Genomic DNA, 24,706 nt, shown 5'->3' on the forward strand with positions numbered 1-24,706 from the left:
CTTTCAAAACTTGAAGACAGTGTTCGAGGAATATCAAACGATTACCGTGAATATTACAGTAATGCTACGGGATGAAATGCGGAATTTCAGAACAAATAAAAAGGATTTGCCTACCAGTTAGGCAATGGTATTACCTTTCTTGTCTGTATTTCCCCCTTTCACTGGCGGGAGCAGAGATTCATTCGTGTGGCCACAGTTTATTTTCTGGCAGAAAGAGGGCAACTTCGGACCACCGCCCTTTCGCAGTGGCCACGCGCTGCCCGCGCGTGCCAGTCCATGAATCACGGTGGGCGCGCGGATAGACGCGCACAACGGCGGCGGCAGCCGAGTTTCGACGATTTCGCTCGACCACCGTGTGGAGTCGCGGCGGTAGCTGTCTTGGTTGTCTCTCCCCGCTGGGCTGCTGCTGCTGGTGTGTGATGCTTGGTGCGCGTTTTGCTTTATGTAGGAACGACGACGCTCTCGAAGGGGAGCGAAGCAGCAAGATGGCAGCGATGGCGACGTCTTCGAGAGATGCGTACTTCAAGCATCGGTCGCGAACCCGCACCTCGAACTGGGGCGATGTGGAGACGTACCAGCTCATTGAGCTGTGGCAGTCGTTCCGCTACGATCTGCAGCAGACGAAAAAGCGCCGGCCCATCTTCGAGCAGATGAGTCGACTAATGCACGGGCTGGGCTTCAAGAGAGACGCTAACGAGATACAGGGGAGAATTACAAACCTCGCCTATTTGTACAGGTCAGTCCCTCATGAGACAGCCGCTGCGTCGGACCTCTGATCGCGGCGTCGTTTTACGGACCGGCCGCGCGAGCCGATCATTCCTTGACCTGACCCGTACGCGTCCCTCTTTCCCCTGAATGTCACCTGTCATATTCTTGGCTCTGTTTCAAAGAAGTTTGGTCTCATCTTCACCACAGTTTCATTTTTCTTGATCCCTTGTGCATTTTTGACCTTGGCCCGGAATTAGGAAATTATAGTATGGAGAAACTGCTCCTTTCGAGTCAGTTTACTGAAACACAGCAGAAAGTACAATTTTATGAACGATGCCCTTGTTTTCTTTCTTGCGATTCGCACCAATTTGAGTTGTTCCATTTTTGATGCGTTCGATCCATGGCGGATTCGAGTGGAACTTGCGCGCTTCGCAGCGCTATTTGATTGACTTTTTTTGTGAGATCGTGCTGCTGATTGTGAAATTGTTTTGCTCCGCCGTACGTCTGCTGTCACTTGCGTACCAAGGCAGGAGCTCTTGTGCAAATATCATCGGCGAGAAATTTATCTAATTTCGTGGAAAAGTTTTGCCAAGTGTTACTCTACTTAACGGACGCTGCGTGAAAGTAGCAGACATAATTATAGTACGTCATGAGTCAGTGTGCGTCTGTCGTACTGTTAGTAGATCGTTGTAGGCGAACGGAAGTTTACCTTGCGCATTTTGTTTTGTTTACGTCTTGAAGCAGTAGCGCCTGCTTGCACGAATTAACCTTCAAGCATATTCCTGAAAACCTAGATTACGCTAATTACTATATTCAAGTAACCTTACGGACTTAGCCGACGTGAAGCTTTTGAATTTTGTATCAGTAAATCAAACTGGTTGCGATTTTCGGCACTTAATTAGAGCATGTCTGCGACAAACGAAAACCATGCATTCGCCGTGAACAATTTTGCAATTGACATTGCCATAACCTGACGCAATCTGCTGATATTTTCACCTAGGCAGTGAGCCGATGTACCACTGCTGCCGTTCCCTGCCAGTTACTACATTTACAATTCATTTAAAGTGTTCGGGTCCCAGGGTCGTAAAATTTCCTTGCGCGCCATTCAATTCCTTTCTTGTCATCCAACGCGCACGGGCGACCAGCCACAGTGATAACGTAGGCAGAACACCGCTCGAATCACTTACGAAGCACGAAAACTCGCAAATAATCGGAACAAAATCGTTACGTTAACGCGGTACAACTCTCGTCTTGAGCGCGCCCAAAGCCCCAACATGCCCCAACGTCCGCAGCACCGACTCGATTACCGTCACTATCATCATCATCAACTTGTGAAGTGTAGCACTTTCCCGAATGCGATTGTAGAGTCCTATTCCGGTCACACTGATTGATAACGTAACTTGAACTTTCCGTTTACCTCGTTTTTCATTCATATATCGGGTGATATATAAACGGTTATAGCCGATATTCTAATTCACATTAAGAGAAAAAAAAAAAAGGAGCTGGGCAGGTCATGTAATGCGCAGGAGCGCAGGGTAGATAACCGGTGGACCATTAGGGTTATAGAATGGGTGCCAAGAGAATGGAACCGCAGTTGAGGACGGCAGAAGACTAGGTGGGGCGATGAAATTATGAAATTTGCGGGCACTAGTTGGAATCGGTTTGCGCAGGACAGGGCTAATTTAAGATCGCAGGGAGAGGCCTTCATCATGCAGTGGACATAAAATAGGCTGATGATGATGATAATAATTCATAGCACTGTGATCATTTATATATTTTCGTTTTTCACCTTTTTTCCTGAGCGTCGTCAACTCCATTTTTTTTATGTGCACTTACTTGAGTACATTTACTCGTGTTTGTAACCCAACAGATGTTGCAGCATTTTTCTATGTCTTAAGCACCTTTCTTCCATTGAATTAGGTGTGCTTTATAATTTGTCCCAGAGTGTTTCCTGCAGTGAGACACGAAGTTGCTTGAAATCTTGATGAGTTTTCAAATGCAGCCCATGGCCAAAAATATTCTCCTGCATAAAAGTGAATCTGGTTATGACGACATTGAATAAGGTGTGAGCAATCATGCTCAGTGCAACAACAATTTTATTTTACATAAAAGCACATCTCCTATTTCTTGCTTGCAAATCTTTATCCTAACACCAGCACAGATTTTCTTGAGCTGGTTGAGAAAAGGAGCTTACAGGCATATTTATGAGCATAAAAAGATCAACTGGTAATTTATTTCTCTCAGGAGCACATATGTTAAAAAATTTACAAAAGACTTCACGCAGGGTAGTTAACAGCATACAATTATAGCACGTGCACTATTGACCAAGTGCACAAAGATGCTATAAATCTCGATCGAGAGCACTCGAGATATTCAGCTGAAATAAAAGTGAGAGAAATTCTTCCATACATACAAATGCTAGTTCCCTATTGCAACTGTTTTTACTGTTTCTGGAAGAAAAATAGCACTCCGGTCAAAGTTCGTAGTTGCTATGGCAGCATAATATGCCTTACAGGCTACTTCACACTTCGTCTGCTTTCTTGGTGCTCTGTTGTAGAAAACATTTGCAGCATAACTTTGCATGCCTTCATGTATGAATGCTTCATAATATCCTTATTACATTGATGCTGCAATTCCTTGCTCTGTAAAGGGCAGCATCAGCCATCCCATTCCTGTGACATGGTGCTTCTCAGCTTTCGCCTTACATTTGTTATCCTTAAGTATGTCAGTTTGTGCAAGCTACTTATTATATGAATTGTGCAAAAGATATGGAGGGCCACAAGCCCATATTTTTTCAGTGAATTGAACCAGTTGTAGGTGGTCATTGTAGTAGCTTTCTTGAGGCTGGTTTGAAAATCCAGGAGCCACATCTCAACGTGTAACATGTCAGGACCTAGTTGAAAGAAGCTTGCAATGAAAGCTAATTCTTCGTCTTCCATAGAAGGGTGTGGAAATCTCTGCATGGCACATGTGAGCCGCTCATGGATCGCTTGAGTGGTGGGCTTCAGCATAGTAAAAACAAAAAAGGAACACAGAGTGCTTTCACTTAAGTCATGTGAAATGACTTGTCTGCACAATGCAGGTGCATCCAAATCAAATATGTTCTTGTGTACTTCACCCAGCACTAAATACTTTGGTCTCATCACTTTTTTTGTACCCTTTCTTCCTTCCTTTGTGGGCAGAGTAGCAGGCCAGAACATACAAGCTCTGTCCAACCTCTCTGCCTTTCCTATAATAAATTCTTTCTCTTGCTGAACACCAATCAATTTCCTTGGACTTTATCTCTTTCATACCATGGGGTTGGATTAAACTTGACCTTTATGGCAAAATTCAGACTGAACCTGCTGAGCAGCTAAATGGCAGGGGAAGGACTTAGTGGCTTGCATAAAATAATGGAAGACATATAAAGAGTTGCATTGCAGCTCGCAAGTGTCATCCATGAGCTACATACGGTCTCACCATGTCGTCCCACCCAGGTGATAACAGAGGTATCTGCCCCCCCCCCCTCCTCCACTTCCCTCCCTCTAATGCGTGCACACCTCTTAGCATTCAAGTGACTATAGTCGCTTGAATCAGGCATGAGAGCCTACAGATTAATCTTTTATTTGTAGATAGCTACCTAACATTTCATAGGCCACTTTCTTCTTTGATAAAGCATAACAAATGTCGAAATGTTACCTGAATGAATACCAATAAGGTGTTGGTCCTTAGGGTGGATGACCCTGTATACATAGATCTTGTTGGAAACTCAACTTCCGTGCAGCTTTTGTGCTATAATATACCACTGCACTCTTCCACTAAGGTAGTGGGAACAGGAACTTTTGACATTGTTTGCAGAAGGCCTTTTCAGTGTCAGTCCAAACAAGACAGAAAATGTAGAGTTATATATCATCCACAAGTTTAATGCACTGCAACCAACATGTATAAATATCTTAAAGGAAGCTCTTGAATCCATTCGCTATACTAATGACGCAAATATAACCAGTAGTCCTTAACTCTTTCATTTTTATTGTTATTTTATTATTTATTTTATTTTAGTTATAGGTATTATTTTCTTTGAAGGTAGTACATTTGGTCAGGCCAGGACTGATCATAACCTCCACACCGAATTTGTTCCTTTCATTTACATGTATATTCCTCTTTACCTTCACACAAGGTGCACATTACTAATTACCCAGTGTAATCTTTTTTTTTTAATTTATTTCGAAAAATTTTGTTTCATTAAATTTTTTTTTCACTCTTATTTTGTCAGTTTTTCTTTTCTTTTTTAAATCTCCTGATGGTATGTGCGTGCATGCTCTTTGCTTCCAGTTCCCACTTACAACATTGCTAAAACTCAGTTTCTTTGACTTGGTTCCCTTCTCTTTGTTCCCCCTCTCTTTTTCTTTTTTTCTTTTTTTTTCTTTTTCCACTATTCAGTGATTATATGCATAGTTCCTGCTTTAGAAAACTGAGCACACTGTATTGACAGCACCTGCTTATAAGCATAAATTATTTCCCATTTCCGGTCTTTATCTCCACTTCTTGAAAGGTGTTACCCTTTCACCTGTTACCCTTTCTATCACCACCCTGAACCTCCCTTTATCACTCCCCACCCCATTTTTTTTCTCGAGTACTTTGACTTTAGTTACCCCACAATAGGCGTTTGCTTATTATCCTCCACCTCCCCCATTGAGGGTAAGGGAGAGTGAGCTATTTGTGCATAAAAACTCTACTACAGTCTTAAAACAGTTGCACCCTTTGATGTGTATACTTGTCCCATAACAATAATCGTCATCTGCCTTCTTGCGTTTCCTTTCTTAAAAACGCTGACAAGGGTGCTATGTCACACTGATAACGCACATGCCGTTCGTTGGAAGTACCGGGCTCGAAGCATTAAAGAAAGGAAATGTGTGCAAGACAGATGACGATTATTGCTGTGGGTCTAGATTCTCCCCAAAGGGCGCAAACTTTTTTAAGAGTGTAAGTAAAGCAGTTTCTGCCCTGATGAAGACAAGAACCCTTATCGAAGCTTGGCTCCAGCAACACTCCTTGTTTGACCGCTGCTCATCTTTTCAGGGCTACGTGCCTTCCTTTTCCCCCTAAATTGCAGTTGTAAGCCTATGGGCTTTAATTCTGTTCACTGAAAACTTTTTTCATGCATTTGGCCAGGTCAATGTGCTGTTTTTAAATCTGTGGATCTGCTGTACAGCATGAACTTCTTGGTTTGCAGGCGTGAAGGCAAGCTTCGACTTGAGAACCCATTGCGAACCCCTTGGAAGTTCTGGGACAATGTGCACAAAGTACTTCATGGCGAACCACCACGTCGTACACCTATTCAGGCACGCCAGATTTTACCAAGTATGTCACTTTTTACTGTATTTGCACGATTCTACCCCACCACCGATCGTAACTCACAGTTATATTACCACCCAAATATCCAAAAAAATAACTTGGTGCCGATTCTAATGCCAACGTCAAGCAACAAAATCTAAGTCGATGCGTACCAATGCGGCGACAGGTTAAGCATATCGGCTGGTAATCGCAGTTCTCCACTCAGTTGGGTTGCGATAATGCAGAGAGAAGCGTCGGGGCGGAGAGAAAATAGTAGAAGGGCGTTCATTGGCTGTGGGGTTGGTGACAGCACAGATGGAATGTGTTCAAGTTCCTGGCAAACGATGGCTTGTACGAGGGAAAGCTGTGGGCGCCACTGCATCCATTTCTTCGTTGAACAATTCACACCATGTCCTCTGATGGCGACGTATGCTGCTGTGCGGGCTCAGCTTCACACGTCAACTTTGCGGCAGTATAGGGAAGCCTGGTGAATGGTTGCAAAACGCATCGGTTTTTGGCCTGCCTGAATTGTCGGCACTCTTTGATGATAGCATCAACTGTAGAGCAGCTTTTGCACATGAGCAGATTAAAGGCGTCGTCAGCAATTCCCTTCAGCATGTGCCCGACCTTCTCAGCTTCTGTCATGCTGTGATCAGCTTTATGACAAAGCGCCAACACGTCCTGGATGTACGAGACATAGGACTCCATGGGGGATTAGGTACGGGCGGCCAGTTCCTGCTTTGTGGCAATTTTATGGCAGGATGGTTTGCCAAACAACTCTGTCAACTTCTCTTTGCATTGGTACCAGCTGGTTAGCTCCTCTTCATGGTTTTCGTACCACACCTTTGCCCTGCCTCTTAGGTAGAACAACCGGTTAGCTAGCATAAGCGTAGGGTCCCATCTGCTGATTCCACTCACACATTAGTACATAGTCACTCACTCTTCAACGTCGGCGCCATTGGTGCTGCAGAAAGTTCCACAATCCTTGGGTTGCACAACCACAACCGAAGGCGACAGCGACGTAGCTGGTGACGGTGACGTTGGAGGCGGCAACAGCATTGATCTCGCGTGCTCACCATTATTCATGGTGGGGACGGTGGTGGTGACATCCACTGCAGAGCTCCGTTTCTAGCCGTGGTACCCAGCACCTCCCACCAATATGTTACGGAGATGCTGGGAGTATAGACAGACTGTATTTACAATATATATATATAGTACAAGCAGAGTCAATGTAGTTAAGATGGCTGACCAGCAACAACACGCAGCAGCGAGCATCTCGCTATCTTCTTCTTCTTTTATCCTTCCGTAACAATATTATGGAACATACAAAGGCACACAGACACGCACACAGACACGCTCACAGACACGCACACAGCAGAATCTTAGCAGCTAGTCGCTATCAGAGTCCGACAACACCTCCTTTTCACTGTCTACTGACCACAGAAAGTCATCTTCACTAGCAATGTCACACTTCTGGAGGCCTGTGCAACCATTGTCTGTGGGAGTGCATTCCATGCACCATTTACCCACCTTGTGATGTCTCTGAGCGTCACTTTCTTAAAACAAGCCGTTCGATGGCATTGTGGCTAGCTACCTTGCATGGAGCTTTTTTTTTTAGTAAGAATCGGTTTCATTTTTTAGCTTGGGTAAAATTAGTTACGATTGTGACGCGCATGCCAATTTGAACGCACTTTTTATTTAAAAGAAGTGCGCATTAGAATCGTGTCAATACGGTAATCTTTTTTTGTTGTAGTTGCATGTGACCTCTGCTTTTTTCATTTTTTAAATAAATTTAGGTAACTGCACTTCAAGGAACAGAAAGGCCTTTGATGGTGCTAGACAACACATGGCACTTATATTTCTTACTTGTTAAAAAGCCGTATTTTGATGTGTGTGAGAATTATTTGTTTATCTTAAATGGTAGACTAGTGTTTCTGCAGCTGCACAGAGAAAGCTTTGAGATATGTTAATCTTTTATGGAAAGATTTGCTTGGTGGCAGTTTATGAAAAACTGACTTGAAAGTTCATTGATTGCGATTAAAGTACTTTTCTGTTTTTGATTCCGACTATCTTCTGTGTTGTGTTTGTTGATCCATGCATTTTCAGCCATTATAATTGCCATATATTAATTCTTTAGAATTTTGGGCCCTGAAAGGGAAAAAGTATGCTGTCTAGGACTGGTCTGTTCATCTGATGTCAAGCATGAGAGACATAGCCAAGGAAAGCCCACAAATGCCACCAGTCCAAAATGTGTAACCTGTGTCTTTTCTGCCTTTAGGGCTCTTCTTTTTCTTACGGGCAGGCAGCAGGTGTGCCCATACTCATATACTATTTGACTTTGTTAACTGTAGAGCAACCACACACAAGAAAATTTGCTTGTTGCATCGTCTTACAGTAGTAATTAGGTTGTTAGGCAGGACTTCACACATTGCCCCAACTTTCCAATGGCACTATGAACTTCAGGGAAAAGCTTTGCTATGATTAATTGCCAGATATTTAGATATCAGGTTTTTAGTATATACAGAAAACTCCTATTATAATGAAGCCATTGGGAAAGGTGGTGAACCTTGATATCTGTATTTTGCAATTGCAGAGAGGGCCTAACAGAGCCATTATGATGCAGGAAGTGCTCATCAAAAGCACAGGAACTTGCAAATTATATATATTGAAACAAAGCCATGGTTCATAGTGACAATGTGGCAGGGGTGAAGTTATGCCAATGCCTGTGAGCAGTTGCCTCATCTGCTGGTCATCATTACACGGTAATTTGTCCTGAAGAGCTTTTGCCATATGTGACAGAGTGGCCTTCGCAGGGACTTTTGCCTGATCTACAGATTGACATGGAAAGGGTCACCTGAACAGTCTTTTGTGTACTTTTGTACACTGTGCACTTCGCCTACAAAGTGGAGCCTGGTACTACTACACATTGAATAACCCATAGTCTAACACCCCTGTCATGCACATCGCCAAAATTGGTGTCGCTTTGAGCGAGTGTCACTCTTTGTTAGTGTCATTCGAAAGCTGCCACACGAGAAGGTGTGATACGAGGGCGATTCAGAAAGTAATACCTCCAAGCCCACTACTTTGCCAATAATACTGCAAACATTTTGAACTCTTTATCATTAATGCACTGATGTTTAGGCTACAGATTGTCACTTGCCTCACCTTCCTATTTCTTCTAGTTCCATGAGTAATCGAGCAGTTCATGACACCCAGTGGTGACGTCCAGTTCAAACAGCAGGCTGTAATTGAATTTCTGACTGCGGAAGATTGTGCACCCATCAACATTCATCGCCGTCTGATGGCAGTTTACAACGATGCTTGTGTTGATGTCAGCATGGTACGGAGGTGGGTAAGGACTATGAAAGACCTTAATCCAGCCGCATCAAATATCCAGGATCAGCACCGAAGTGGATGGCCCGCAACGGCCTCTGATGAGGATCATCAACGTCAGGTGGACAAGTTGATTTGGGGCAATCACAGGATGAAGCAACACGAGACCGCAACAACACGCACCATTTCCATTGGTTCAGTGAACCACATCATTAAGGACCTCCTGCGCTACAACAAGTTTTGCGCTTGTTGGGTACCACAGCAAATGACAACTGACATGAAAGAGTCGAGGAAGTGCACCCAACAAGCGCAAATCTTCTTGTAACGCAGGAGGTCCTTAATGATGTGGCTCGCTGAACCAATAGAAACAGCTAGTGTCGTTGCGATACCATGTTGCTCAATCCTGTGATTGCCCCAAATTAACTCGTCCACCTGACGTTGATGATCCTTAGCAGAGGCCGTTGCGGGCCGTCCACTTCCGCACTGCTCCTGGAGATTTGATGCGGCTGGATTTTGGTCTTCCACAGTCCTTGCCCATCTCTGCACAGTGCTGACATCAACACAGGCATCCCTGTAAACTGCAGCCAGACGGCGATGAATGTTGAAGGGTGCACAACCTTCCGCAGTAAGAAATTTAATTACAACATGCTGTTTCAACCGGACGCCACCACGGGATGTCATGCATTGCTCAATTACTTTGGAACGAGAAGAGATAAAAAGGTGAGGCAAGCGACATTCTATTGCTTAAACATTAGTGCATTAATGATAAAGGGTTCCAAAATGTTTGCAGTACTATTCGCAAAGTAATGAGCAACACGAGAAGGTGAGAGCAGGAGCCATCGTTTCAACAAGTGGACTTGTATTTTTCAAGGCGACATATGCTTTCCTTAGCACAGTATATATAGGTATGCTTCTTCTAAAGGAGAGAGAGGCTGCGGCAGGTGGGCAAGGTAACTCCCGAGGGTGTGTTAGCGGTGAGGATGTAATATTGAAAAGAAGGATATATGCTGTTGAACGAAAATTTGACTGTAGTATGTAAAGTTTAAGTTCATCAAAGTTATGACCTGGTTGGTTGAAATGCTCAGCAGTGGCATTAGGAAGATTTTTAGCTGTGTCCGCACGATGTCTGTTTACTCTGATGTTCATTGATTGTCCCATTTCACTGACATATTATTTCTTACAGAAGGAACATTCAAGCATATAAATTACAATGGAAATAGTGCAAGTAAAGCTAGTTTTCACCTTGTGTGTATAGCTGTTTGCAGTGCTCTTAATTTTAGTGCCACTTTGAAGGTGCTTGCATGTTTTGCACCTGGAGCGAGAACATGCTTTTATTATGGGGGTATGATGTTGGCTAACTTCATACCCCCATAATAAAAGCATGTTCTCGCCCAGGTGCTAAGCATGCAAGCACCTTCAAAGTGACATTAAAATTATAGGCACTGCAAATAGCTACACACACGAAGTGAAAACTAGCTTTATGTGCACTAGTTCTGATGTAATTTATATGCTTGAGTGTTCCTACTGTAAAAAATAATACTTCGGTGAAACAGGACAATCAATGAACATCAGGTTAAACAGACATCGTGCGGACACAGCTAAAGATCTTGCCAAACCCTTCGCCGAGCATTTCAACCAACCAGGTCATAACTTCGATGAACTTAAACTCTGCATACTACAGTCAAATTTCCATTCTGCATGAGACAGAAAATATAGAGATAATACCTCATCAATAAATTCAAGACATTGCAACTAATAAGCATAAACATATCAAAGGGAGCTTTAGAATTTATTTGCTATGCTAAACTTCAACCTATAGGCAACAACACTTTGTTATTTTTCATTGAGTTGCTGAGCTTCTTTTCTTTTTATTTATTTATTTTTGATAATTGGGGTTGTCAATCATATTCCAACCTCCGTTTTTTTTTTTTTCAGTCATTCCTTTCGTTCTTTTATTTATATATTTATCCCTTTTTTCCAGGAGCACCATTTTCTGCCACTACATTTATTCTCTCTATCAGTGTGACCATAGTTCACTGACCTCTAGCAGAGCGCATATCACCCCCATTCCTGTCATCCAGACCGCTTCCATGAAAAGAGGAACCTACAATGGCGTGTCAGCTGACTGACACACGTCGCAGCCTCCTATTCCTCCACTGATTTTCGATAGCGCATTATCTTTCTTTTCAATACTACACTCTTGCCACTAACATACCCTCGGGAGTTACCTCGCCCACCCGCCTTACCTTCTCCCTCTTTAGAAGAACCTTGCCTATATATACTGTGCCAAGGTGAGCATATGTCACCTGGAAAACGACAAGTCCGCTTGTTGAAACGTTGGCTCCTGCTCTCACCTTGTTCTTGTGTTGCTCATTGTCTTGAATTTCTATCTCCCGCATTCCCAGTGTTTTCCCTGGATTGGCAAAGTAGTGGGCTTGAAGGCATTACTTTCTTAATCACCCTCGTATGACACTCACTGCAGAGTCCACTTGATGGTGAGTTGGTGGTGGTGGACTCGAGGAGGTGGACTCACTGGTGAGTCTACTTGAACGAACTTCACCTCATCTAGCCCCCGCGAGGTGTGTACACTTGGCAACAGCAGTTATACAAGTGTTAACAAAACAGCTAAAAAATTAAGAGGCTGGTATTTTTGTGCTAATACTATTCTGTCTCCATTTATTTCAGTCAAGAAAAAGAAATGTCTTGCACTTCCTGTTCTCAATTTCAGTGGCCTTCCCTGTCATGTTTTGCCTTGCATGATTAAAATTATCTTGCATGATGATGCTGCTATGCCAGTAGTTTCTCTGAATCCCATTTAAGATGTTTTTCATAATAGCAAAAGCAGCATTAATGACTGCTTCCCAAATACAGTAATTATTCTAAGTGCTTTTTTGTAACAACCAATTGTAGTTACCATGAATTCCAAATGACAGTTTGTTTTGCTGTGTAGCACAGAGCAGCCAAAATGGTGCTCACTGAAGTGAAGGGCATTTCCTCAGATTGGCACTAAATTTCCCAGCCTGTCTAGGGCACAAAATGCATCGAATGCAGTTGGAACCATGAAAAACTTCAAAAATATCAATATATCAGATAGAGTTATCTTTTTTTTTATATTGCGGGGTTTACTGAAACTTTGGTATCTAGGAATCTTGAGTATAAGTAGATTTATTTTCTGTGTTATGTTAAATGTCATAGCTAGATGTTTAGACTGCTAAATTTGAACCTTCCAGCAGAAATTGTATGTCTGTTATGCCTAGACTTAGTTATGCCTGTGAAATTCTAGTGATGAGTGCAATTTTCCAGTTCGCTTGGCTGTAACATTATTCATACCGTGTGTCTTCAGGAGCACTTCTATATAGGCTACCTTCTGTGCAACAGGAGGGACGTCCTGCAGTTTCGGCCTTTTCCTCCTGCTTTTTCATCCAGAGCCTGTGTCCTTACCAAATACAGAGGCACGGATGATACCACCTGACACCACACTGACGGTGGTCAACGTTCCTCTACCTGATGTTTCCGTTGTCAAAGTAGAAAAACCAAGTGTGCCTGAGAGCACTTCAGCTGGGGATGGCCGGAGGAGTCCTCCAGATGAATCGACTGCAGCCAATGAAGCCTGGACAGACCAGTCTGCAGCCTGTAAGCGAATGCCCAATCTTAGTCATGATTCTACTCATTCCACCCTCTTTTCACCTCTGCAATCATTGATGGAATGGCAACGCAATAAGTGAAGCAATTTGTACCAAGCTTGAGTATTTTAAGGGAGAACATGTCCTACAAGGATCAAGAGAGTACTGGCAATAAATAGCCTTCTGCATGTTGACATTCACTTTACATGGAGCAGGGTGCATACCTAAATGAATTCACAGCATTCACCCTAGACAGTACTCCCTGCACTTTCAGGAGAGGTAAATGCAGCAAATGCATTGCAAAACTGGCAAGTCTACAATACTGTCTATCATATTCCTCACTGGGTTACACTGCTTTTTAGATGGCAGGGCCCCATGTTAGAGGTAAAGGTTAAAAGTAATGGCCTTTAAATTATTTTGTTGTTTCTGTATTACATAGATGTATCATAGCTGTAACTGCTTCTACACCAAAAAAATCCTAATTTGCTGTATTGCAGTGAAAATTTCTCAGAATGATGATGTAGTGTCACAAAGGGAAGTAGTGATCACAGAAGAGGTAAGCATACAGAGTGTACAAGGTATTTGAGGGCATGGCTTTCAATCACCATAGACGTTAACATTATCGTTCTATCTGTTTAGAGGCTTAACATTGTCTTCACCAACTCCTCTGTCACCTATGCATCAAGTACAAATGCAGCACAACTGAAGCTGCATGCAGTCTTAGTTGATTTACATGCACAGTGACTTAGATCCTTTGTTTTCAAGGTGAGACGCAACAGCTCATACCCATTTGTAATCTGCAAAAAAGAAAAAAATTAGCTCTGCCTGTAGTCAGACACCATTCAGGCAGTTGAGCTTCCCCGGCAAGTGGCAGCCAATTATAACTGAGAATGCTGACAAGCCATTAATGGCCATTGCCAAGCAGTTTCAGGTCGCAGTCAATAGTTGGGCTCTCTGTGCATGAGATCATTAGGGGCCGCCCCTAAGTAAAGGATTTGCTTCCTCTCGCAATGCCTGTGCAACCCAAGTGTGGCTGGCTGTGAACTGCAGTCACGTCACTCTGAATGTGGAGTCCTAGTTCCCAGTTTTTAAACCTGCTACTCGGCTATGTATGGGGGGCAACATGAGAGGGAGGCTGAAATCCACACAATGCAAAGGCTCTCCATAAAGATGCTGTGCAAGCATTTGCTAACATCAAAAAGTGCCATCTGATCTAAGCATACAACCATTATAGAAGACAAATTAAGCTACCCATTGATACTGAAGATGGTTATTAAAATCTTAGAAAACAGCAATAAAAAAAAACAAAGTAAGGAATTTGAAACAAATATATTACATTTTAAAAGGGTCTTAACTTCGGCTTTTTGTTATGGCTTCATTACAGCAAACAGCATGAAAAATAATGTGACAAGAAAGAACAACTGGACAAGCGCAAATATATACATATACCTCTCCTGGTATGCGTGTATATTCATGCTCGCAAAATAAACGCAATTGTCGCCTTCTCCAATTGTTCTTTCTTGTCAGATTAGTTTTTGCACTGTTTTCTGTTACGAATATTGACTCTTGTCTGAAATATTGTTACTACTCCTGAAGTAATAATTACCTCAAATACCTTCCACACTTGGTAGGTTTTTTTTTAAAAGCACATTATTGTCTGAAAGAGTAGCCGAGGCTATCTCGATGGATGTAATTAGGGGAAATTATTCTGTGATAGCTTGGGCAGTACCTATCATGTATGTTTTTTTAACTGTTGACCCTGCATAGTTGAACACTAACATTCTTTGCTTTTCATTTACTGCACTAATGCTCATAACTTTTGTATGCATCAGAAAAAAGTGTGCTCACTAGTTTTTGTGTAGTGCCTTATAAAGTGCTTCAATACTTTTTGATGAATCTAAATGAGCGCTCTCCACAAACAGAAAAAAAGAAAAGTAGGGCTGTTGATGTTTCAGTACTTGAGATGTGAATTCCTGCAAGTGCAACCATTTTGCTCAGCTTTTAGATGCCACATGTTCAGCAGCAGTCATGTTAGCCATTTGATTGGAAAATGGTGCAAAGGTGCTATAGTGGTTTTTTCCCTTCCCTCGTTTTTTTCTCACTGAGAGTACCCATCTTGTGTTTTTTTGCAGCCATAGTGAATGGGGAGCATTCAGAAGAAGATGAAGAAGGCAGCGACAGCTATCCCCATGCATCCCTGCACTTCCCATCTGAATGTCCGTGTGACATTCTCAAAACTGTGGCTGAGCAACAGCGGCTCATGGCACTGCAGATTCTCAATGAGGAGGAGATTCGCCATGAGGAGAGAGTTCGCATTGTGCTTGAGATGGAGAACCGGCTGAAGCAGGAGCACAACAACTTCAAGCTAGCACTCATTGATAGACTCAACAAAGGCTTCACTCAGATCCTAATGGCACTGAAATCTTCCACTACGTCTTAGGGGCCCTGGTGGTCGCATTGTTGGGAGGAGTGCTGCCTTTTTTTTTTTTATTGCAGCATGGGAGACTGGCCTGCTTCAGCAGTGCTTCTTTCCCAGAGCAACTGCCTGGAAGCAGTTTGGCGTTGCACTATTATGCAGTTTTACCGTATTATGCAATTTATACGCCTTTAAGCAACTAGTTCTATTCTAATACCATAGATACTCTAAGCCGGGAGCAGGCTTAATTCAGTGCTATAGATGCACTTGTTTATGTCTGCATCAAAGTGTGGTGTGGTGTTAGCAAGCTTAGGCACAGCTGAAGATGCAAGACTTGTGTAGGCATTCAAGAATTCAGGGCTGGCTTGGCAGGATCAAACACGATTGCTTCATTTTCAAAACTGTGATAAAGAATATTGTTGGACTCAGCTTTTTTGGCTCATTTCAGAGCGACATGAGCTCAGGCATGACTGTTCACTCCAGGATTAGGTGTCTGGGACATGGAATATAGAGCAATCAAACAAAACCATCTCCCTAGGTGGAATGTAGAACTGTCTTGTTTGTATCTCCGAGCCTGCCCAGGTAGCATTTGGTCATGCACATTTCTTAACTGTATAGGTTAGGCTAGGTTTTTTGAATAGGATGTGTAGTACATAATACTGCTATGCTTAGGGCCCGAAAATCTGTGAGATTCTGTGGCAGTTTTAATTGCCATACTTTGTGTCTTGAAAAGCCTTATTTCTCATGAGGGAACTGATGTTGACAAGGGTCAACACAGTAATGACATTTGTGGCCCTTTTGTGTATGTTCCCTCTGTGCTTTATGCTGCATGCAGCCTGTGCATCAATCTATCTTGATTCTGTGTCACATTGCAGACCTGCATTAGTTCATTTGTCCTAAGGGAGTGAAGTCACTTTTCTGTTGTATGTGCTTGTTGTATGTACCTTTGCTCTGCAAAAAATTTTGTATGTGTAGGTAGCTGAAACTTCAAAAGCGTCATTATGTTCACTTTGAACTTCACAACTTGTTAAGTGTGGTGAGAAGTCCACCGCGTAGAACGCTGTGGTTTTAATATTTTCTGGGTTTCACTACTGTGGTTGTTGTGCCCCCATAAAAGTGTGGCTTATGTGTATTCCAATTTGAGGTGCAGTTGAACTTCATTATAATGAAGTTGCATCCAAGATGAAAATACCGTTGTTATGTCTGGTATTCGTTATAAGCACATATTTCTTACGCTAATGTTGGCAAGAAAATTTTAAGTTTACTTTACCATATTCAATATTTTGTTATATCCATGTTATATTGAGGTTCATCTGTACTCATCAGCGGCCTGTGAAGATGAGAGTTCACATTTGAACGCTGAAATTTTAAAAGTTTTTTACTTGAAGCATTATGGATGTGCCAGTTGTTTTATTAATTTTGCACATTGTGCTTGGTCGCTTTTGTTTGTGATGGCTTTTGTATGTACCATAGAAAATGTCAATCATGGCTCTGATTTTTATGTGGGTGTGTTCTGTGTACTAACCCGAACAAAGCCTCCCGGTTCATCTGCCCTGATTCCTCTTTGGTACTGGTTGTTGGTGTAGTTGATAATGCTGGTAAGCTTTTATCCCTGCAATTCATAACCTAAGATTTCGGGCCCTAGTCATGTATGGCTTTGTTAATGCATACTCTGCCTCTTGTGTTGGATATGTGTGGCAACAGCAGTGTATTTAGCATATCATATGTGCAGAACTTTCTGCAATGTCTTTTGGTATTTGTGTATGTTTATTTATATTAATCGGTCAGTGTCTGTTAATTTGACCATAGCAGGACATGCAAAACTTGTTCAAATAATCTGAAGTTCAAATTATGGGTGGCATTTAAAACTTTCGTTGAACTAGTGATCTATTTATTTACTAGTAACGGTTTGATATTGTGGTCTCTACCTTGTTAGTTAGTGTTATATGACTAATGTTGGAAGAACATAATGCGCTGCAAAGCCTGGCTGCTATTGTATGTGCAGGTGAAGAACTGCTCTGCAAGATGTATTGTTCGTTGGACTTTCATTTTGTTGAGACTCCTGTATCCCTTTGTCATCACCACTGATGCTGTCCGAAGGACCCACTTGCTGCATGAGGCAGGAAAAATTTGCGCCATCTTTCTTGGCCGGTGGCTGACACAGGGGTGTGCCAATGCTGTTTTTTGAAAATGAAAAGAATGCAAATCAAAGAGTTATGATGCTGAATTGAACATGAATTGACATATTTTTATATATTTTTCAAATAATTAATTTTTTTTACTGGGCTTTCAAACCAAGCTCATCAGAATTAGCTTAAGATTCCCATGTGAGAGGGAATCTGGCAGTTTGAATGGCAGAATTGTGTGGGCTCATCAGTTTCGGTTTTCTTTTTAGACTAAATTATCTCTTGTTGTGAAACAAAGTGCAAGTTTTTCAGAAGGATAATCTAAAAACAAGACTAATTAAATTTCGCCTTCACTGACCCTTCAAAGCGCATCTCACAATGTGATTACATTGTTGGCTTTCAGTCTACTATTTGTAATCATAGGTTACCTATCCTATAATCATGTGCTCTTTAAGTATAGGTAAAATGTGATATCTACCAGGGTGCAGGCAAAGAGCATGGAAAATATGGAGTGAGAAATGGTAGGAAAGGTTCAAATGATGCTTTGGTTTTTGATGGCAGTGTTATTACCAGAATAAGTAAAGAGTGTTATTTAATTATGAATGAATGAGGCCTCATTAGCATGTATGAGCCATAATCACAGTGAACACAGCTGCATGTTCTCCTTAATCCTTATGAATCAGTAAAACACAGAAATGGCATCAGAGATCTTTTGTGACACCTACTAGTGCAGGGCTATGTCCAGCTGCTAAATTTAGATTAAGTGGAGCATAAAATTTGGAAATATACTTGAGGGTCTTCCTATTTGTGTTTTCACAAAATGCAAGCTGTTCAAAAGTATCAAGGGAAATTTTTTAACATTGTGCTTGAACTATAGTGAAGATCCGCTCGCCATCACTCATATGGGTGGCTGTTCGCCTTCCTACATTTGCTACTCAGCCCGGGCTGTCGGTGCCCTGCAATATTGCTGGAAAATAGAAACAGACTTTTCACACACTCGCATAAAAGTTAGGTGTCAATAATTTTAACCCCCTTCCTTGACACGCTATTATCCCAAATTGTGACAAAAAATGGCAAAATTATTTTAAGGACACCAGTTGCCAATGTGTTTTACCTCCTCAAAAAGAATAAATTTGCTTCTGCTTGCACTGTCCTATGAATTGTGTGCTGCCATCTAGGAAAAGCATGACTAAGTACTAAGACAATACTAGGCTTGTGCATAGCATTGCCATAAGTACTGTTGAGAAGTACTGTGAGAAGCTAGAAGTGCTGCTGACGATTTTCAACTGCGCGTGTACCGAGTGTCGGCAGTGCCCTTGGCCATTTTTACCAGAAACCTGTGGACGAACCCAGTTCGTCCATGAAAATGCTGTACTAGCTATGCAAATGCTGATTGCAGGACATGATTTATGCACTTTGGCAGACACAATTGTGAAAAAGTAGAGTCGACAATTGCATATTTAAAGGGCCCCTGAAATGATTTTTGTCATTCCTTATAGAGTACCACCTGGGCACACAGAGCATCTCTCATGGAATGCTTTCTCTAAAGAACTTTGTCTGCTATATATTAACGGAGCTACAAGTGGTTAGACATTACCCTCCTCTCAAGCCGTAGCATTCCCCCTCAATGTGCATTTTGTGTGGCCATCACTTTGTCTTGCCTCTTTGGGCACAATACTGAGTGGTGATGTGAGTGTTGCCTAATTCTAGTTGATTTGAACTAAGTATGTTCCCTAAGCGTGTATGGTGATGGTCGCCTCAAAATGAAGCTTACGTGCAGGGATCATGTCTTCCACGGCGTGTAGTCGCTGCAGTTTACTCCGTGCACACACTTCAAATGCAAAAGGGCGAGTGCTGTTTTACAAGCGTCCTTTAGTGTAGTGTTCATACTATACAGGTTTCTCCTGCCAGAAGCAGACATCGCTGCGCTTATGTTCATTTGAGATAACCCCATACGACAGCGGTTGTAGCCACTGTAGTATGTTTAGTCAATGTTGCATTCTTCCCCACTTCTCCTCATACCTTGTGCAGCCTCACAGGTCTACAATAGAGTTCAGCTTTTAGGTGAAACTATTCTGCTCCTTTTTTCTCTTGCGCAAATGCATGTGCAAAAACAGCAGTTGCAGCAGATAACCCGTGTTCTCAAGCAGAAGTACACCATTGGTTTAAAGGAATGTCTATGTTCATTGCATTTGTGTTTTTATTTTTACAGGTAGACAAAATACACATACGTACTATTAAAAAGAAGCTTAGTGGAGTGGCATGCTTGAAGTATTCCTGATCACTCCACTCTATGCAGAATGGTCAGGGGACGGTGAAAATGCGGGAAGTGGTGCTGCTGCAACCAGTAGAATACAGAAGTTTACAGAAGTTTAAGACCTAATTACGCAGAGCAATTATATTTTCTCCTTGATGATCACAAGCGCCCATCCTACCGACTTTATGCATTTGCACACAACTGTAAAAATCATTTTAGGGTCCCTTTAACAAAAATCTGTCAATTAACATTTTCACTTTTTACTGTACAACTTTTTTTTCCTTTAGTATGCCTGTGTTCCAATATATTCATCACCAAATTTGACACTCAGTAACTTAATTTTGTATATATGATTCCATATGGCATGCCAGTTGAGAAGATGGGCAGAGCTGATAACAGCTGCACGCCTGCTCTCAGCTGGCAAAAATGAAGAAACGACCGACTTCTTCCTTTTGCCCAGAATAAGCTATGTAACACATGCTCATTTGTCTTTGTGTCAAGGCTCTGCCTCTGAATGCAAAATTAGCTAAGTGTCGAATTTAGTGACGAATATGCTGGAACACACAGGAAGTCTAGAAAAACAAAATGGAATTGTCTTGAAATACAGCTGTCTCAAAGTTATATATATATATACACACACACACACACACACACACACACACACACACACACAGGGTGTCCCAGCTAACTTGGACCAAGAATTAAAAAATACCCAAGAGCTCTAGAGAAATCGTACCGACTGCATAGTGGCCATAGTCGTATGTACTTATGACCAGCATTATTTTCATCATGAAGTATTACTTAATTACTTTTAATTAGAGAGCTATCTAATTATTGCTTGAATCGCAAACATATCAATTACAAAGTTGTAGGGCACCTTAAATAACCTCCGAATCAAGCATTTATTTCGTGCTGAAGTGGTCCTGGTTGTTTTTTCCAAGAAAAAACAAAAGCCTGCGAAATACGAAATAGATGCACACTCGCACGCCACTACTCAAGCGCCTACAAGCAACCATTGAAAGATATACGGCTGCATTCTCTTATCGCCACATCGTACAAGGCTCCGCAACGCTTATCAATGCGTCAGCGGCGTGTCCTCTTGATGCCGCGGCCGTCACATAGCGTGAATCCCTGCATCGAGCTGCCGCCACTAGTACAGCCGTGTGTCCGTGGCTATTCACTTGGGAGTTCTTGAGTAGAGGTGCGCGAGCGCCTGTATATTTTGTATTTTGGATGTATCGCACGCTTTAGTTTTTTCTTGGAAAAACCGACGAGGCAAAGCTGAGCACTAAACAAATGCTTGATTCAGAGGTTATTTGAGGTGCCCAACAACTTTGTAATTGATATGTTTGTGATTCAAGCACTAATGAAAAAAGTTCACTAATTAAAAGTAATTAAGTAATACTTAGTGATGAAAAAAATACTGGCCATAAGTACATATGACTACGGCTACTAAGCAGTCGGTACAATTTCTCTAGAGCTCTTGGGTATTTTTAAAATCTTCGTCCAAGTTAGCTGGGACACCCTGTATATATATATACATTCTAAATTAACTCTGAAGCAGTTATGTAAAATACATCCCAGGTATACAGTCAGATACATAGGTAACTGCATGGAAGTGGTCTAAACATATTTGTGCCATCAGCAGTTTGTGAAAATTGACACCAATTTCATCTAGATCAATGCATTATTGCAGATGACAAAAGACACCTGTGATAAGAATTTGAAATACTGCAAGTTGACATGAAAATACAGCATGCGCCTGGCATGTGCATCACTCATGCACAACATGCAAACATACTACACAATGTTACACCTTCGACTCTGTGTGCAGGTCAAGGAAAGTGGTTTTTACAACAAGGTGCATGAGGAGATGATTACTTCTATGTACAGTGCTCAGTGATTGAAATGTGATACTCTGACAGTATGGTGGGCAGTGATCCTTGCGCCACCAGTGAGTGCTGGGCGATTGCTGAGGGGGCCAGTTGTGCCGTGATGCATCAAAATGACTCTCGTTTTCATATGACACAAAAGTGCATCAGCTCAATGTCCCCAGCGTCCATCGGTGGCGCAAAAAAGTGCCGGCTGCCATGCTGTCTGAGTTTCGTGTTTCAATCGCTGAGCACTGTACATGGATATGTTGCCTTCTGACATCTGACAGTGGTACATACAAAAAATTGGTTTTTTATGTTCGTAACATACCGCTCGGCAATAAGAACTGACTTGATAGGTGATTATGTCCTTGAGCTGATCTTGGGTCTTAGGAGGGGTGTGTATTTGTACGTGTTTGTGTGCATGTGTGTGCATGCACTTACATTTGAACATACACAAAATATTTTAAAAGTATTCAAAGAGCAAATAGTGCCTATTTATTTGAACAAATTTAAGTGACCTGATATTGAATTTGTTATTCAGCAAATGCTGGTATTCGCACACCCCTGGTTGGCACACTTCTCTGTTGGTGACAACGTTTGCGTATTCTAATCTTTCATGCTATACTGGATGAAAATCAAACTGGGCCTTCCATGTTGGCACTGTTGAACAGTGCTGTGAAACTGGACTTCCTGAAGCACTTGGTGACGTTGGCAGCATGACAGTGCTTAGACGCTCTTTTGAGCATTGTCATTGCTTTTGGCATGACCAGTAGCACTTGTAATTCTACTGCCAGGGATTCTTTCTGGTTTAGACTGTCTGATATTTGCCATTTCAAGTATTGGATTAAATGTTTCATTAATATAAAAAGCATCTTTTGCAGCTTTTTGAACACTGTCTAGTAAATGTTGAATGAACTGTTATCAAATGAACTGAAGCCTGCTCTTGGTGACCTAGCTTTGGTTATTCTAAAAGGCATACTTTAATTCTATCATTTTTTTGAGAGCATGCATGACCTGAAGGTTAACAAAATGTCATGGCATTTATAGAGTGAGTTTAAAAAGTCTCTGTTCATGTGAAGGTAACAATGTTGGAAGACAGGCATATATATGCATAGATTTTTAGTTCCTGAGCCTCTGAGTGCTTTCATAAAGTTTTTAACATGTGAACCATGCACCAGTGAAATATGTATGTAAATGTTTCCTGTAATGCCATAACAGGACACTGCAAAATACATATCATACTTATTACAATGTGGTGTGTATTACTTTGGCCATGAATTCCTTCATTCTGTCTGTGTGAGGCGTTGCAGTCTTCTCTTCATGTCTACATAGGGACTTTCAGGGTGTTTCAAGACTTCCAGGACTTTCAAGCAGCAACAGTATTGCTGTGCAAGTTTATTCACCACAAAGCAACATGATAAATACTTAATTTCAGCGTGAAAAGATGCAAATAACACCAACACACTTGCAACAAAAAGTATGTTACCCTACCGACTTTTATAACTATACATCCTGAGGCATCCTTGAATGCCAAGCATAGTGAGGCTCCAACCATAATTTCTCCTCTGTGTCACTCAGTCTTACATTATGTTGAAGAAGGCAGCGCATGATTGGCTTACCATGAATACTGCTGTATAGAAATTCCCTAAGAAGTGCTCTCGCACATGCAAGCACACCAATTTCGCTTTTAGATTCTATAAATTTTTCAAGGAATATTGCACAAAAGAAAAATGACATGGACGTAAGAGAAGAAGACACACCAAGCGCAAACTTTCAACTAAGTTTGTTGTACCACTGAATCGGTTTTATACATGTGAAGAAGTGTAGACTGCGCATGTGCTTACATGAAAACAAACTGTGCATTCCTGTAACAAGCTCGGCAAGATTTGCAGGTTGACGGATCCAAATGCCATCCCGTCCGATAAGTGAAGAAAGCATCACCGCAAGTGCAGAAAGCATCACCGCAAAAAATTCGTCGAGTGTGTTCACCAGGTGGTTTACAACCTCCCGCTTTCATGTGGGAAGCAATATATCAGGCAAACTGGACGTTGCTTCAATGATCGGCTCCGTGAGTAACAACATAAAAAATGGCACCGGTCGGTTCTTGGCGATTCATTGTCGCAATCATGGCTGCAAACCTATCGAGGACAAATGCACGATTGTGTCTCGTGGCAGGACGCAGCTCATCCATAAAATGACTAAAGCACAGATGATTGCAAAATTTGGTGATAAGTGGGTTTCCCTTCACTGGCTCTCACAGAAAAAGAACTAATATTCTTGGAGGCAGCATTTATTTATTTATTTATTTATTTGTTTGTTTGTTTGTTTGTTTATTTATTTATTTATTTATTTATCAATACTGCAATCCCCATTGGGGATTTTAGCAGGGTTGGAAACAATACATATGTAAAGAACACTATAGCATAGGCAAAGAAAACGGTAAAAATCAGGTCAACAGAGCTTGAACATAGCAGTGTCACTGCAAGATAAAAAAGTTTTACGCAATACTTGAAACAAACGCTGAAAGTGATGATTTTAACACTTGGTCATTGGTTAGATGATTCCATTCAACCACTGTTTGGGGCAAGAAGGAATACTTAAAACAATTATTACGTGTGCTAAATGGGGTTATTGTTCGGTTATGTTGCTGCCTAGTAGCATAACCAGATGAAAAAGTAATTATTCCTGTGAGATCTGTCTTTTAATGACCGTTTGTAAGTTGAAAAAGGAATTTTAGTCATGACACACGATTTCTTTGCATTAATGGTGGCAGGTTTGCTTTTGTTAAGAGGTCTGTCACTAAAGTGTGTCCGAAGCTGTTATAAATGAAACGAGCTGCTTTTCTTTGCACCATTTCTATCTTGTTAGTGCCAGTTTTAGTAAAAGGGTCCCAAATTACACATGCATAGTCTAGCATCGGCAGAATTACAGCTTTATATGCAAGTAGGTGTACAGTGGGAGTAGAAAGTTTCAAAGCCCTCCTTAAAAAATAAAGCTTGTGGTTAGCATTAGCTACTACATATTCAAGGTGCTTAGCCCAAGTGAGGTCATTTGTG

General features: G+C 41.7%; 1 protein-coding gene across 3 annotated transcripts; it reads left to right on the top strand.

The window, feature by feature from the left end:
* Positions 1–236: 236 nt before the first annotated feature.
* On the top strand, positions 237–20,534 carry LOC142566114 (uncharacterized). Of its 3 annotated transcripts, none has more exons than XM_075676908.1 (4): positions 237–736; positions 5,921–6,048; positions 12,733–12,987; positions 15,110–20,534. In XM_075676908.1, exons 1-4 carry the CDS (start codon positions 420–422, stop codon positions 15,415–15,417), a joined length of 1,008 nt encoding a protein of 335 aa, XP_075533023.1. In that variant the 5' UTR covers positions 237–419; the 3' UTR covers positions 15,418–20,534. The 3 variants fall into 3 exon arrangements, with proteins under 3 accessions (XP_075533023.1, XP_075533025.1, XP_075533024.1); XM_075676910.1 differs by having other exon boundaries at positions 244–736; positions 12,805–12,987; XM_075676909.1 differs by having other exon boundaries at positions 258–736; positions 12,781–12,987.
* Positions 20,535–24,706: the final 4,172 nt, after the last annotated feature.

The sequence above is a fragment of the Dermacentor variabilis genome, unplaced genomic scaffold (genome assembly GCF_050947875.1).
Source record: "Dermacentor variabilis isolate Ectoservices unplaced genomic scaffold, ASM5094787v1 scaffold_12, whole genome shotgun sequence".
Taxonomy (NCBI): domain Eukaryota; kingdom Metazoa; phylum Arthropoda; class Arachnida; order Ixodida; family Ixodidae; genus Dermacentor; species Dermacentor variabilis.

What these genes read in the sequence shown, in the direction of transcription:
- LOC142566114 (XM_075676908.1), top strand. Translation starts at nt 420, where the DNA reads ATGCTTGGTGCGCGTTTTGCTTTATGTAGGAACGACGACGCTCTCGAA. An exon ending in AACCTCGCCTATTTGTACAG is followed by an intron (nt 737 to 5,920) that starts GTCAGTCCCTCA and finishes CTTGGTTTGCAG; the next exon opens with GCGTGAAGGCAAGCTTCGAC. An exon ending in GACAGACCAGTCTGCAGCCT is followed by an intron (nt 12,988 to 15,109) that starts GTAAGCGAATGC and finishes GTTTTTTTGCAG; the next exon opens with CCATAGTGAATGGGGAGCAT.